At 32.2% G+C, this 16,399-nt stretch overlaps 2 protein-coding genes across 2 annotated transcripts; one reads left to right on the top strand and one right to left on the bottom strand.

Annotated features, from left to right (window-relative positions):
- Positions 1–745: 745 nt before the first annotated feature.
- On the bottom strand, positions 746–14,721 carry LOC111501924 (guanine nucleotide-binding protein subunit beta-like protein 1). Its single transcript, XM_023155857.2, has 3 exons — positions 14,322–14,721; positions 2,329–2,683; positions 746–1,388 (listed from the first exon to the last, which is right to left on the bottom strand). The coding sequence occupies exons 1-3, from the start codon at positions 14,472–14,474 to the stop codon at positions 952–954; spliced, it is 945 nt and encodes a 314-aa protein (XP_023011625.1). The 5' UTR covers positions 14,475–14,721; the 3' UTR covers positions 746–951.
- LOC141486982 (uncharacterized) lies at positions 8,201–10,491 on the top strand. Its single transcript, XM_074185583.1, has 2 exons — positions 8,201–9,182; positions 9,891–10,491. The coding sequence occupies exons 1-2, from the start codon at positions 8,604–8,606 to the stop codon at positions 9,939–9,941; spliced, it is 630 nt and encodes a 209-aa protein (XP_074041684.1). The 5' UTR covers positions 8,201–8,603; the 3' UTR covers positions 9,942–10,491.
- Positions 14,722–16,399: the final 1,678 nt, after the last annotated feature.

The following is a 16,399-nucleotide window of genomic DNA, read 5'->3' as shown; positions in this document are numbered from 1 at the left end:
AGCGATGTCAATGACAGGTTCTGGTCCAATGAAGCTGCTTGCAGCACCCTCCTTCGCAAGAGAGTCAGCAGCTTCATTGCCTTCCAGGCCAGTATGGCCAGGAATCCAGATCAGAGACAATCTGTTAAGTCTTCGTATCGAGAAGAGTCGTTTTTGGCAATTTGCTACCAATTTAGGCTCGGTAGGAGCCAAGAGCTTCCAACGCCGCTTGACTGTCCGAGAATATTTTTATTGACTTGTGAGTGGGGTTGGATTTATCCAATCTCTCCGCACATAATTCAATAGCGTTAATTTCCGCTTGAAATGCAGTCGCATAAGTTCCTAAGCAGGTAGATAACTTCTCCCGGAGGATTCAGTCCTCTCTACTCGGGAATAGTACTTTATAAGGCAGTTCGTAGTTGACAGTTGGAGGCATTAAGTCAGAGGTCATTTCCAGAATGCTGTGACTTCCAATGTCAACCAACAGTCTGTTGTACTCTACATTGAATTGATTTGTGCAATTGGCAATGTGCACTAGTCTGAATGCAGTCCATCTAGCCTCTCTCTCCAGGAAAATGTGGAGTGAAGGTAGATCTAGAAGGATCTCCATGGCCGCTGACGATGTGGTACTGATGGCACCACTGATAGCCAGACAAGCCTGCCTCTGTAAGCCAGAGAGCTTCGCTTGGGCCGTTTTCTAGGCCACCAACGTAATTACACTCCCTAAACCAAGGTAGTTCACATACCCGGAATTAAAATTGTCTCATTTCATTCAAAATCAATTATTTTAAATATTCCATATCACAGTAAAAAAGTAGATTAAAACATATAAAAATATTCACAAAATAGATATTTTGGTGTTTACAACTACTATATCATTAAAATTAACATTTGAACATAAAATATACGAATTATCAAAAAATCTTCAAGACAATCGTTCAAAAATCTACAGCAAAAGAAACATTTCAAATTTCAGTTATACACATTCCACAGACTTATAACTCCATCAGCGCCACTAGCAGCAAAGATTTTAGCTTTCCAAAAGTTGACTTTACAAGGTGAACATTGTATATCAGTAACAGGTCCATTGTGTCCTGACAGAGCTGCCAGTACTCTCAGTGTTCTCCAAGAATAGACCCTTATTTTACCGTCGCTACAACCTGCGAGCATAATTTTCGACTCTGGCCGTCGCAGTTTCAGAACGTTGCAGCCATCGTTTGTCATCGACACTTCTGCTTTTAGTTCCATTTTATAGTCGTTGTTTATAGAAAACACTTGCAAAGTTTCCGAGGTATTCCCACATATACCTCGCCTAGTTTCTGGATCAAATGTTAAGGATAGTAAATGTTCTTGTACTTTCAAGAATCCATAACATTCGGATGTTTCCATATTCCATATCACCAAATGACCTAAAACATGTAAGGAATTATGTATTTCATATTAGATATAATAATATCTTCAATTCAACAATATTGCTAAACAGCTATTATTGTTAGCTACCTTTTGAACACCCTCTAACTACAGAAGAAAAAAGTGATCGTTGACATGATCTAATATATTTTTACAAAGGATAAATCAGATTTGAAATTATTATTAGTAGTGATGTAAATTATCTCCTGAGAAAAAATACCGCCGGACGCTGCTGGTCTTTGTCAATTGATTGTGACTTGGCCAAGGTCGCGCTTAACTCGATCATTATAAGCCGTAGCCGAGTGTCTGTTTACATTCTGGTACAATTTTTTTTACAAATTTCCAAATATGTATTCAATATATTTCACGGGTTTTTTTTTGTGTGAGCAACTCTGGGTGCAACTCTGGACTCTTGGACTATAACAAGCTTCCTAATGAAATTAAATAAAGTAACATCCTCCATCTCTTCAAACGCTCCTTATTCAATATCTACCGGCACAATATTATTCAAATTGAGTTGTTCATTATTCTCTCTATTAATCTCTGCATCATTTACTACTGCTACGTTTTTACACACTATATTCTACTAAATAGGTCTTATATATTTTAGTTCATTTTGTATTTTGTTTAATAACTGATATATCTGTATAATCTTTGTTTATTAGGACATCTCTTTCTAATAAATCTATTTCTATAAGTATCTACATTATCGAGGATTATTAGTTGGTGCTAAAGTCAAATTTTTTATGTAGTGTTGATTTATAATTAACTGGAAAAAAAAAGATCCATATGAATAAAACAGGAGCAAATACTTTTGCTCACATTTTTTGAGACAGAATTATTATGTGGTAAAACTGATGACAGAGACGGAATGATAGTAAAAGCTTTTACTTGTCTTCATTCATACAACCCAACCCAACAAAAAAAAGGTCAACTCACCTGTTTCATAGCCAGCTATAATAATAACTTTATTATCTAATAAAACCTGGTCTAGTATCATAATATGTCCCAGGCCTTCCTTATTAGGTTTCAATTCCTTTACTTTTTGGAGATTATATACTTGCAATATTTCAATGCATCCATCTTCTTTGGCAATTATTAAAGAGCCTTCGAACAATATACTTTTGCAATATCCGCCACTACAATCTCTGCTGTCCGTTATTTCATATTTGCTACCTCTAACTGACCACAAATTAACAAATCCAGCTTTATCTTGGGTGATGATATTGAAGTTTACGCAATGAATAGCCTGAATGGAATTGCCCATCTTTTGTTTATGTTGGAGTCGATTCGTCTGAAAACGTGCATAATTTCAACCAATCAAAAATGTACTTTATTGCCAAAGAAAAAAATTTTTATTACAAAGCTTAAATAAATTTAAAAAAAACGGTAGAATTCACAGTAACAATGGAACAATATAGATTCTAACGCTACATGTAAACAGGACATAATATTCTACAAAGCAGTTAAGAATTGATTTACATGTATAGATAAAATAAATAAATCAGTCGGTTCGACCTCCAGGGTTCAGGTACTCAAAACCTGTCTTCAAGATATCCTTCCAAGCTATAATATGCTTTGGTGAGTAATACTTCTTTCAGACGTTTTCGGAATGTTTTTGTATCTATTATACCTTTCATTTCAAATGGTAGATGATTGAATATCTTCTGACTCTCAAATATTATGGAATTTTGTGTTAATGTTGAAGTTGGCTTTGGCAGAGGTATATTGGCATTTTGCCAGGTGTTATACATTCTTTCGGAAGGAAAAGTATTTTTTCTCATTTGAACTTAGACATACTGTTTCTAGAATGAAGATGCAGTAGATTGTTAGTATTCTACTCTTTATGAAAAGTGGTCTACAGTGATCCAAACGCTTGGCTCTACATATACAGGGCTTTTCATGATGAGCGTTAATTAGCCGTTTCTGACAAACTACTCAATGGATCAACCTGTAAATTTCACAGTATGCGTAAATCAATATGACCTACACGCCTAAAATATTTCAGACGAAGCGGCGTTGTCGCTTCTACTATAAAGTAGCGGCTTCTTTGATTTTTCAAATGGAATACCCCGTATATAATATCATATTATGATTCATTATCACTTTGACAACAAATTCATATACTATTTTCCTATACCTATCTATAACCGTTTAGAAGATATAATTTAATTTCGATATTTTTTTTACCAAACATGAACTTTTATAAATGCTGATAATCTTGAACTCTCTAGCACTAAAACGATCAAATTTTAAATGGAGTGGAGTGATACTATGAGGATCTTCACTCCGAGTCATATTTTCATTTGCCTCATACAGGGTCTTCAAAAAATGCAGATACTTTGATCTCATGAAAAAATGAGGTTTCACTTTCTCTAAATCAGTTTCAATTATATTTCTCAGAGCGTCTGTATTATTTCCATGCCCTTAGTAAAGTTATATCGTCTGCAAACATTGTAAACTTTCCTTGTATGTCGATATTAGATAGGTCATTCACATAGAAAGGAACAAAATGGGACCGAGCACTGATCCTTGGGGGACTCCACAGGTGATTTTCGAAAGACTAGAATTTTTGTTCTGCAGCTTTACCATTTGAATTCTATCTGAACAGCACTCTGTGATCAACGCAATCAAAGGTTTTAGAAAAGTCCCAGAATACTGCCGCAGCCACTTCACCTTTATTGAGTCTTACATATAACTCTTCTAGGAAGACAAAGATATAATAATTTTTACTTTTGGATCTTCGAAAACCAAAGTGTGAGCTACTCAGTATATTGTGCGTCTCCAGAAATTTTAGCAACCTTTTTTTACAAGCTTCTCTATCACTTTTGACAAAGTAGATATTAGTGAAATAGGAGGAAAATTGGATGGCTCAATCAGATCACAACCCTTGTGAAACGGAATCACTATAGCAGTTTTCAGTACATCCGGAAATACACCAATTGAAAATGATATATCAATTGATTCTGCTAGGACAAAAAAGGCATGATCTGGCAGTTTTTCTAATAAATTTAGTGATATTTCATCGATTCCATGCGTTTTTTTTTATTTTTCAGTTCCCTAAATGTTTCCTCAAGTTGTTCAATATTTGTAAGATCTAAAATGAATTCTTCTGAAATTATTACGTTACTCAGGTAGTCTAAAGGGTTTTTTTGTATAAATATGTTGAGTTTAAGTTTTTCTGCTATTGTACAGTAATACACATTGAGGCTATCAGGGTTGATGTCAATTTGCACTGGAAGCTTGTTTGTTTTGCCTCTCAGATCATTGAAAATAGCACAGTTCTCTTTAGGTTTATTGGACGCTTTGGAAATTCTCTCATTATAATATTTCTCTTTTGCACATCTTATAATTCTTCTATAAATCTTTCGGTACTCATTGAAAAAGCTGTGGAAGAAATCACTTGTAGTGTATTTCCTAATCATGTGTAGGTCCCTCATATTACTTCTTCGATTGACGACTTGTTTATTTTGTGGAAATTCATGTTCACTGAGGATACACTACAAAAACACACTTTTGTCTATTTTCCACTATATTTCTTTATTGTTGACCGGTTTCGGCTATTACACCATTTTCAAAACTAACTAATTGCATTTAAATCTGAGTAATTTATACCTATATTGCTTATTCTATCATAAATGATTTGATATACCTGATACCCGGTACCTGCGTTTCAAATACCTGTAAAATCCATGAACATAACAAAGTTTTCAATATAATGTAGTAATAAAATAGAAAAGATCTATAAAATAGATAAAGATAATTTAAAGATCCTACACACATGCGAAAAAGGGAAAATGATGAATATGTTGGAATCTATGGAAATAAACAGGTCAAAGAAAAATCCCAATTCTATTGTCCTCAACGAACAACTTGATTTAAATAATAGTCCTCTTCTGAACCTATAATCCAGATCCCAAAACCTACATTATATTGAAAGCTTTGTTATGTTCATGGATTTTACAGGTATATGACGCAGGTACCGGGTATCAGGTATATCAAATCATTTATGATACAATAAGCAACATAGGTATAAATTACTCAGATTTAAATGTAATCAGTTAGTTTTGAAAATGGTGTAATAGCCGAAACCGGTCAACAATAAATAAATATAGTGGAAAATAGACAAAAGTGTGTTTTTGTAGTGTATCCTCAGTGCCCTCATATTACTTGAAGAGGTTCTGATTCCTTTGGTTATCCAAGGCTTTTTTAATTTACTTTTGATTTTTTGGATAGGGAAAACACTGTACGAAAACCTCAGTCGAAATATCATGAAATACACTTAGGGGTTCAACAGAATTGAAAACACCAAGCTCCATTGACATTAAGCTGGAACTTGGAAAAAAGTTTGTTTTGTATAAAGACTGCCATACCTCTGCCTCTCAGCATTCTCCCTTCTTTTATATCCTAGTGAAAAATGTGTAACACCAGCTTCATGATCCGAGAGTGACACAGGGGTAACGTGAAATTTGAAATTATGTAACATTCTGTAACAAACACTTAACAGTAACGCAATGAAGTTACAATATGTTTGTCACATAAAAATGAAATATAGCTCATGAAGACGATTTTTAGTTGAAAAATAGAAAAAATCTCCTGGAATAGACATCATCATAATTATTGTATTGACCCAAAATGTTAGTGATGTCTTAGATAATCGTGGTCAAGTTGATGTGATATATACTGATTTTGCTAAAGCATTTGATCGACTTAATCACATGATCCTTCTACAAAAACTCCACTAATTTGGTTTCCATAATTCAGCAGTACTTTTCATTAAATCCTACTTACTTCAACGCGAACAGTTTGTATCTTATAACGGATATGATTCTTTTTATTACAATCCTTCATCTGGAGTACCTCAGGGGTCGAATCTCGGACCACTTCTGTTTTTATTATTCATTACTGATCTCAGTAATTATGTCGATTGTAATAAGTTATTTTTTGCAGATGATTCAAAAATATATTTACCTGTCGAAACTATCGAAGACTGTAGTACATTGCAACGGCAGTTAGAAAATATACAGACTTGGTGTGGAGTTAACAAACTATATCTCAATGCATCCAAATGTAAAGTAGTGTCTTATAGTAGGAAAATGTCAGTCATCGACTACAATTATCGAGTAGATGTCATTTCACTATCACGAAGTAACTCAATTAAAGATCTTGGTGTATATTTTCAAAATTTGTCTTTTTCCAACCAAATTAGATCCAAATTAAGTAAAGCATTGAGAGTTTATGGCTTTATAGTTCGCAATTGTAGATCTTTTTCAAACATATCTGCTCTATTTACTCTGTATGTAGCCTACGTAAGGTCATATTGCTCTGTTCTATGGTCTCCATTCTACAATTGCTATAATACATTAATAAGTTCAATGTCGTTTCTTGTGTGATATTAATTTCGATTCCCTGGAATATATTGTTGACACTGCATCTCAGTACATTTTTAATTCTCTGGTATAGTTTTTTTAAATTTTTTTTACAATTTTGTTATTCATTTTCTCAAATTGTAACTTTGTTAATTATAAGGATCTATATCACTTTTTCAACAAACTTAGTTAACCCAGTAAATGGTTATTATTATTATTATTATTATTATTATCAAAAAACGAGAGCTCCCGAGTTACTTCTTTTCATGACCTACATATCCATGTATAGAGTTACTTTCTTCCTTTCTTTGGAAGACTCCCTCATCCTTCTTTTTTTTGTATCAAGATGGAGTAGTAGAAAGCCAAAAATGTTCTTTCCCAAAAATTAATCACTCCTAAAAAATATAACCCCTTCAATTCAAACTATTTACAGTTTCACTACAATCGAAAAAAGGATACCTATATAGAAAATGATGATTTTTCATATATAAGAGGAAAACAGATATTTTCACTATTATAATTCATTTGTTGTTTGTGGTATAAAAATCACACAAAAAATATTAAGAAGAAAATGTATTGCTTTGTTTTTGCAAGATTCAACAATAAAATGTTGTTCTATATTAGGACCACAAGGAAAACTGAACACAAAACATAAAAAATCCAAACTGAAATAATTAATCTCTAGTGGAATTTAAAAAAACAGACTTTTCGGTCAAACAAAGCCCGACATTACAACTGGAGTAGTGCCATCCTGTCTAGGAGAGATTCTTTACAATCTTTCTCTTAGGTGAAGGTTTAATACACGCAATTGAGTCACGTTGAAATTAATCGAGTCCCTGGTACTTTGCTGTCAATATTCAGCGTGATATTAGCCGGGAAGGTAATTGTTTTTTGGCAGGCATTTACCAGAACCTAGTATGTAGATAGTTGGGAGAGATGAATATTTAGAGATTTTATTTTGGAATATTTATTTTCTTATATCTACGTATCTTTGATTAGTTAGGTTCAACATAATTCATTCTACAGTGAGGACGTAAGAAGTCCTCCCCCCCTTAACTTTTGAACGGAACAAGCTATCGAGGTCTGGCAAAATTCAGGTAAAAAGGTACTACATTTTGGCATGAAAATGATTGTGGTCACGTGGCCTAGTGTCAAAAGGACATCACCAACTTTCTTTTTTAAATGCAAAGAGGGGTCATGAGGCTCCTGGATTTGAAAGCCTTCCGAGTCTCTATCCAACACCGCTGTTTTTGAGAAAATCGGCCGAGCCGTTTCAAACTGACAAGCATTTGAAATTTGCTCCAAATATTTAACAAATAAATTATTTAAACTATTAATTGCAGCAAAATGTTAACTCCGTTACTGATTCTGGTCGAAAAGACAATTTTTTGTGGTAAAACAGGTGGGCATATTATTGTTATTTTAAATTTGGATTTTTTTTTACCTTACTTATTGTCATTATTGTCGGCTAGTCGTGTGTATTTGTATGTGTAAATAAAACTGTTTTTAGTGGGAAAAAAAAAGTGTATAAACATCAAACTCATATCAATGTGTAGAGGAAAGTGTAAACTCCACATTTAGAATGCAGTCATTAACCTACAATGATTGGATAAGAAGAAAATTTTGATCTATGTGTGCAAATAAACTGAAATCGGATTGTTGAAAAAGTGGAGATATCCTTAAAAACCATTTTATGATAAGAGATAAGTTGGGGAACAAAGAAGAATAAAATAGTGTGGAAAAAAACAAAACAAAAAAACGAAATTGCACATAGATAAAAAACTTTGGCTTCTGGCAATAATTTGAATACAGTGGTGTACAATATCGTTTTTACTAAGGTTAAAGATGCGAAGAAATTGTCAAACCTGTAAAGAGGAAATGCATGAGAAGGACAAACTGGTAACCTGTGACAGCTGTCATACAACAATGCACGCCAATGAAAACTGTACAAAACTAGGTCCTTCAGAGTACCGAGCCGTTATACTGCAAAATAGATCTCTGAATTTTTTTTGCTATGAATGTAGAGGTACATTTAAAAAAATACCTCTGCTTCTCAGACAAATAGAAGATTTCAGAAATGAAGTTAATATTATGAAGCAAGAAATAACTGAACTGAAAAACAAAAATGTGTCAATGGAAGCGGAATTATTGAAATTAAAGAACGGAGATGAAAAAATGGAAATGGAAGAATTTATCAATGAGATGGAAGAAAGAAGAAAAAGAGCGAATAATGTAACGATCATCAATGTAAATGAGTCGAATGCTGAAAACAGAATCCATAGGCTTGAGGATGAAAAAAACACTGTTAAACAACTACTACAGAATATAGATAGTAATATAGAGAATTTTAGAGTTATGAGGGTTGGAAAATATGATGGAAGAAAAAGCCGTCCTATCAAAGTTATATTGGATTCAAATGAATCGGTAATAAATATACTGAAAAATAGTAGAAAATTAACAGAAAAGGTACCTTCAGTAAAAATATTTAGCGACCAAACGCCTAGGCAGAGAAATTACTATAAAGAATTAAAATCAAAACTTGAATCAATAATGAGTGCTGGTGATAATTCGAAATGCATAAGATATATAAGAGGAATGCCAAAAATTGTAAATAAATATTATGACAAAAAAGATTCAAAAAACTAAACTACTCATATATTAGTCATCATAACAAACTTAAATATAATTCAGATATAGTTTACTTAAATATTGAAAGTTTATTAGCTCATAAACCTCAACTCTTAGCTGAGATATCCTACTACAATCCATCATTTATATTGCTCAGTGAATCAAGAACTACAGTGAAAATGAATAATCACGAACTAGATATAAAAAATTACTCCTTAATCAGATGCGACTCAGATTCTAGACATACAGGGGGTGTTACTATCTTTGTAAGAAAAGAAATTCAATATACAGTATATAAAACATTTGTCCATAACCGTAATTACTGGTGTAAATTTATCACATCCACATATGCTGGTACAAAATGGGTAATTGGTTGTTTGTATCATTCTCCAAACGAAAGTCATGCAACTTTTTTGGAGCATTTGGAAAATATATGTGAAGAAATATTCTGTAACAACTGTCGTACAATCTTGGTTGGAGACTTTAATTTGAATTTCTTTTCAGGTGACTTTTATACAAACAAAATCAAGGATATATTTAATACATACGGCATAACTCAAGAGGTAAAAACGTTCACCAGAGTGACGAATACAAGTAAAACACTAATTGATTATGTACTAACGAATTTCGAAAATAGTCAAGTGAATGTACTAGACGAACCAAAAATTACTGATCATGCTGTAATATCAATCAAATGTTTCTATTCTGAAAAAATTAATTTTAGCAACAAATGTATGAAAACTGTAAGACGATTAACTGATAAAAATCTCGATGATATCAATTTAAACTTGATTAACTGCACTTTTCTGCTAAATAGTACCAATATAGATGATATTTTCATTAATATAAAAGAACACTTCAACCAAGTTGTAAATGAGATAGCTCCCTTAAAAACAATTACTCATTATGAAAATGAATTACCCTGGTACGACAACGAAGTCAGAAAACTAAGTAGAGATAGAGACATGGCATATAAGTGTTTTAAACTGAATTCAAGTGATGTGAATTGGGAAAATTTTAAGCTTAAACGAAATGCTGTTGTAAATATCATTAAAAAAAAGAAAGATCACTTTTACTTCAACCAAATTGATAGAAATGTACATAATCCACGTTTAAGGTGGAAAACGTTGAAAAACTTAATTAATCCGAAAAAAAAACAATTACTATTTTAATGGTGTATACTTTGAACGGAATGGACGAAATATATTGATAAAAGACAGTAATGACATAGCAGATTGTTTTAATAAATACTTTCTAAGTAGTATCAACGATATTATCCAAAGTATTGAAGAGTGTGAGTTAGTTTGCTATATTGAAAATTATGAAGATAGTTTTAGTGCCTTCGAACTAATAGACCTAAAACAGCTGAAAATAGTAATATCGGAAATTGATGCTAATAAAGGTTCACCTATTGATGAAATGTATAGTAAAATTATAAAAAACAGTTTTCAGGTAATTGGTCATGTATGGTGTTATTTTATAAATACATCATTAGAAAAAGGTATGGTTCCTACAGAATTGAAGATTAGTACTGTTACTCCAACTGAAAAAGTGACTAATACAAATAAATGTAGTGAATTCCGCCCTATCAACACTTTACCTTGTGCTGAAAAACTGTTAGAGCTAGTAGTTTATAAACAACTGTTGCAATATTGTAATGAAAAGAGTATACTTTTTATGAATCAATCTGGTTTTAGATCCAATCATTCATGTGAGTCAGCCATTCAGTTAACTGTTAATGAATGGAAAAGTAGTATGAGTAAAAATATGTTCACTGTGGTTGTGTTTTTGGATTTGAGGCGAGCATTTGAAACCATTAACCATAATATACTCCTAAAAAAACTGAAACTCTACGGCATAAGGGGAAAAGTACTTGAATGGATTAACAACTATTTAACAGGTAGACAACAACAAACAAAAGTTGGTAATTCATTGTCAGCTCCATTGGAAGTGCAACATGAAGCATTTTGGGTCCGCTATTGTTTCTTCTATACATAAATGACATAAAGCATTACAATGAATGTGACTATATACACTTGTTCGCAGATGACACGTTAATATCAGTAACTGATAGAGATTTGAATAATGCCGTACAAAAGATGAATAATTCTTTAAATAGAATAACAGAATACCTCAAAATGAATAAATTGAAACTGAATGTAGACAAAACAAAGGGGATGATAATTGCCACACCATTTAAATACAGACAATTTGATATAAATGAAATTCACATCAAAATAGAAAATAATACAATTGAATTAGTTCAAGAGTTTAAATATTTAGGGTTTATGCTTGACAACCACTTAACATTGAATGGTCATTTCAATTATATTCAGAAAAAAATACTCAAAAAACTATATTTTTTTTCGAGGGTATCTCAGCATTTGAGTATGAGCTCAAGAATTACCGTATATAATACAATTATCAAACCTCACTTCGAATATTGCCCGACCTTATTGTATGGTTTTGACCTCAATAAAATGAGATCACTACAAAAACTTCAAAATCGTGCAATGAGAATCACTTTGAGATGTAACAGATATACACCAATATCATTGATGTTGGGAACATTACAATGGCTGTCAATAGAAAATAGACTTATTTATTTAACTATGAGTTATATCTTCAAAATGTTGCATAATCTTCTTCCATCATATTTTCACAAATATATAACTATAAATACGCAAGTTCACCAGCATGATACGAGAAGTAAACATAACTTACATGTGACTAGGCAAACAAAAGCTTACAATATTAAAACTTTGGTGTTCAAGGGATTCATTGCTTACAACAGTTTGCCAGATGATATAAAGAAATCAGAAACTCTGCAACAGTTTAAAATAAAAATGATAAACCATTTACGGCAAAAGTAAAATCGTTGTATTGTATATCTATCAGGATTAATAATTTTTAGTATCAATACAAGTATTAATATATGTATCTTCTTATGGGATATGAGTGTATAGTGGGTAGTGGGATAGCATAACTTATTGGTTTCATATGTATGTTTGTATATGATTATTATGGTATTTGGCTATACTTGAATGGTTTTCTTTTAGCAAAACAATGAAAAATATAACTCGAAATGTAAATACTTAGTGTGTACGTTTAAATTTAAAACAAAACAAATATATTACTACTATCGAAGGAGCTGCTAATTACTATATATAAGATTATACTTTGTGAATGTAGATTAGGATTACCTATTTCAAATAAAGATTATTATTATTATTATTATTATTATTTTGTTGGAGACTCCAAATAACATTTCATTTCAATGCCAGTCTAATATTGACGTTAATCATATCAATAGTTTTGACAGTTTTCATATGTTTCAGCATTTCTTTATAATTTTCAAATGCCTTGTCCCCGTCCTTTGGAAGAAAAAACCGAAGCAATTTCAATTTACGCTGAAGCTAGGTGTAATTACCACGACGCATGCATAGGGCAATGGCGCCCTATTGACATAAGGCCACGTGACCACACTCATTTTTATGCCAAAAAGTAGTACCATTTTACCTGAATTTTACCCGACCTTGATAGCTTGTAAACGTTCAAAAGTTAAGGGTGGGGGGAGGACTTTTTAGATGATACAACATGTCATCTGATGATTATTCTGAAGATATGAGAAACATAATTTGTTCATTTCACGATTTTCCACCTAGTTTCTATATCATCAGATTCCATCTTATTCCAAGTTACATTATTGACATTATTTTTTTTTCAAACTTCTCCGAACAAAGTTCAACATATTGGGTAATTTATACAGATGTGCGTTATATTGAAGTGACTACTATAGTTACTAATGAGGTTAAATAACTATCAAACCGAATTAGGGTGTCCATATTGTTTTCACAAATAGTGTTGAAGACTTTCAATTAATGTAAAATTATATCAATAATTTTGTTAGGAATGCCAAACCTCATTTCTAGAATTTTTATAACTTGCTCTAGATTTTCAGGACTGATTATCAATCCATTAACGGCTAACGCTTCTCTTCTAAGGCACTGGTGTAATTTTATCATTGCTTCTTTTGGCATGTAATAATACATTGAAGATACTTTTTGGAAATGGCATTAAAATGGTGGCCAATCTTCTGGCTTCCCGTCAAATGTAGCAAAGTTTATTTCAATTAAGAGAGACATATACCAAAAATCTTCAAGATGACAACATATGAAAAATGCTAATAGAAATAAAGTGGAATATTTAATGAAATGAAAGAAAATGATAATTATTGGGAATGTTGAATCAAATAACCAATTTCCTTAGTAGATACTGAATTTAGAAAACAAGCTTTTGAGCCTTCCACTTCTCTATATTTTTACAAAAAAATGTGGGATACTTGTGAAAAAAGAAATCAAGTTCAAAATGAACGGGAAGAAAAAGCCTGTTTGAAATAACTACTTTCACTTGAACATTAAATTACACGTTTTTTTTCTTCTCTCATGTAATTCAATGTTCATGAGAAAGTAATTTTTTCGAAGGGGTTTTTTCCCAGTGCATATCTGGAAGAACCTTCTATGAATGATCTACACATCTTTATGAAAAGTTTATTTTGAACTTAATCCTTTTCTGCCTTCCTTCAAAAGTTTCCCGCATTTTTTGTATAAACATGAGAAATAAAAAGTCAAAAAAAAATTCGTAAAAAATTATCCCCCTTTCAATTTATTTTGAATTCACTTTTTCGAAACTATGTTATTTTGAATAAAGATCAAAGGTTTTGTTATGTACTCTATTACAAAGTGAAGTCAATAATTATATTTATTATCAAATTCCAAAATGTTGCGATATTCCACTGGCACTCTTATGAGAGGAACCACTACCTGACATAAATGACTATGAAGAAGAAATTACTTTTTGATAGATTTTTTGGATATCGGTATATCTATATGTTATAGTTTCTAAATCAACATAAGTTCCTGGGTTGAAACTCACCTCTAGATCCCAAAAATAAACAATTCCTTTTTCTGTTGCTGCCAATATGTGGGAAACATAATCATTATTTCCCCTTGTCCAAAAGCAGAGGCAATGGATATATCCCATATCTTCCTTGAAACGATGAACAGGGTCGGGAGGTAGCATAGCCATCTTAGTAACGTTTTTCTAGGAAGATATTCTCTCTTCTGAGGAATTATTTCAATACAGAATTACGAGGTACAAAATGTAAAATAAATGAATCTGTGAAAATATTCAAACTGAACCTTGAGCTCTTCGTTATCATTTTTTCAAATAGTATACTAGTTTTTGTACAATTTTTTGTCATAATAAAATTTCAGGCAAATTAAAAAACATAACCATGTTGACAGGAATAGATATTATACTCTATGATATTACCATAAGAATAATAAGACATTACCAGCGTATAGAAGTAAACCAGTGTTACCAATGTCAAATATAAAAATTATCCCACTAGTATCATGAAATTATCCGCAATTCTCCCCCTAGTAGAATGACATTATCCGCAAATATCCCCTTCAACTTTTCCCAAATAAAACGCGCCAATTTCGAAAATTGTGCCTATCTATAGGTTCTTTTGATTGCTTCAAGGTGTAGTGTGGTAACCTGAGGTGTTCTGTGGTGAGGTGTAGTGTAATTCACACCAGATTTTGAATCAACTGCAGATTAGTGCAGATACAACAAAGGATGGCTCATGGTATATTGGACAAATTTAGCGATCATTTGACATCACCACTGTAACCTGTCACCAGGCCTGTCTATACTTTTTGACAGTGGTTTTTCTTCCTGTTGGTGAAATTTTTTGTCGTGCCTGTATTTGGTGAATAATTTGACTTTCCGTTCAATGCTTTTCTAGTGCCATCATAGAAAAATGGACCATCCTTTCTAGTGCATAATCGTTGAATCCAATCAGCATACGAATACCACAATCGAGTGTAATTTACACCACGTGTAGGAAAGTGCTACACTTAGTACACTTCGATGCAATCGAAAGAACCGTATATTCATGAAAATAAAAGTGTACGAAATACGTAAATAAAAACTTCTTTATAAGTTTCAACTCGAAATAAATCTTTTAATATCACTTTGGTTTTAGCAAACGAAAACATATTTCTTAACTAAGAAATAAAAACAAAAATTCAGCCAGTCTTAAACTCAAAATAGATACATTTTAACGCAGATAGTAACAAATTTACTTACAACAGGACAAAACAAAAACTTTTTTGTCAATCTTCAACTTAAAATATGTAATAGTTAATATTATAAACTCTGAATCGGAGTCGTAAGATGATGATGCAGATGATGTGTTCTTGTTCTTAGTCTAAAACATTTCAGTTTAATACGTTTAAAACTTTTTATAGCCTTTACCTTCTTACATTCATCTCTTGTCTATTACCATCACCATCAGGATCTTCTTGAGAAGTGATTGTTTGTATTTGGTCTAGATCATTATATTTCTTCGAATCAGACTGAAATATGCAAAAACAAAAAGGCTGGATATTTTTAAAATTAATTTGCAAAGTAAAATCTACCTTATGCAGCCACCTATCCATTATATTTTGACTTCAATCAAACACAGTTTCAGTGATATTCACCTATAACGAGCTCCTTTGAAACAATTCAATCTATAAGGAACTAGGAGTTCGATTTTATTAAGATTAATCCAAAATTCACAATAAATTAACTTACTTCAATTTATTTAAAAGTAGACAACATATTTTCCCGCCTTTCCGGTATTTATTTTACAGATCGACAGTTGACAGTTGGACTAGTTGGAGTGAGATGAGTTAGGTTAGATCACAAAACAGTCAAAACACAGAACATTTAGTAATTTTCACGGTGCTCCTCGGCGCGCTAGACAAATTTAAAAGAGCTCATGCGCGCATGTGAAGTTGCTCTGAATGCGTTCAGGATTAGTTCCGCGACTACGAAAATGTCCGAAAATTATCCGCAAAATTTCAGGATCCCCAAGTACTCGAAATTATCCGCAAATCGGACAATTATCCCCTCATTGGCAACACTGAAGTAAACACTTCTATACGGTGATTTTACTGAAA

This window comes from Leptinotarsa decemlineata, unplaced genomic scaffold (assembly GCF_025532065.1).
Source record: "Leptinotarsa decemlineata unplaced genomic scaffold, Ldec_3_MD MMD2_tig00027589_RagTag, whole genome shotgun sequence".
NCBI classification, from domain to species: domain Eukaryota; kingdom Metazoa; phylum Arthropoda; class Insecta; order Coleoptera; family Chrysomelidae; genus Leptinotarsa; species Leptinotarsa decemlineata.
Note: the sequence above shows the minus strand (reverse complement) of the source record. Positions and strands in the feature narration are given on the sequence as shown.

Excerpts from the sequence above, each read along its gene's own strand:
- LOC141486982 (XM_074185583.1), top strand. The coding sequence starts at position 8,604 with ATGCGAAGAAATTGTCAAACCTGTAAAGAGGAAATGCATGAGAAGGAC. Across the intron at positions 9,183-9,890 it reads TATTGGATTCAAATGAATCG|GTGACTTTTATACAAACAAA; the intron begins GTAATAAATATA and ends ATTTCTTTTCAG.
- LOC111501924 (XM_023155857.2), bottom strand. The coding sequence starts at position 14,474 with ATGGCTATGCTACCTCCCGACCCTGTTCATCGTTTCAAGGAAGATATG. Across the intron at positions 2,684-14,321 it reads TTTATTTTTGGGATCTAGAG|ACGAATCGACTCCAACATAA; the intron begins GTGAGTTTCAAC and ends GCACGTTTTCAG. Across the intron at positions 1,389-2,328 it reads TATAGCTGGCTATGAAACAG|GTCATTTGGTGATATGGAAT; the intron begins GTGAGTTGACCT and ends TACATGTTTTAG.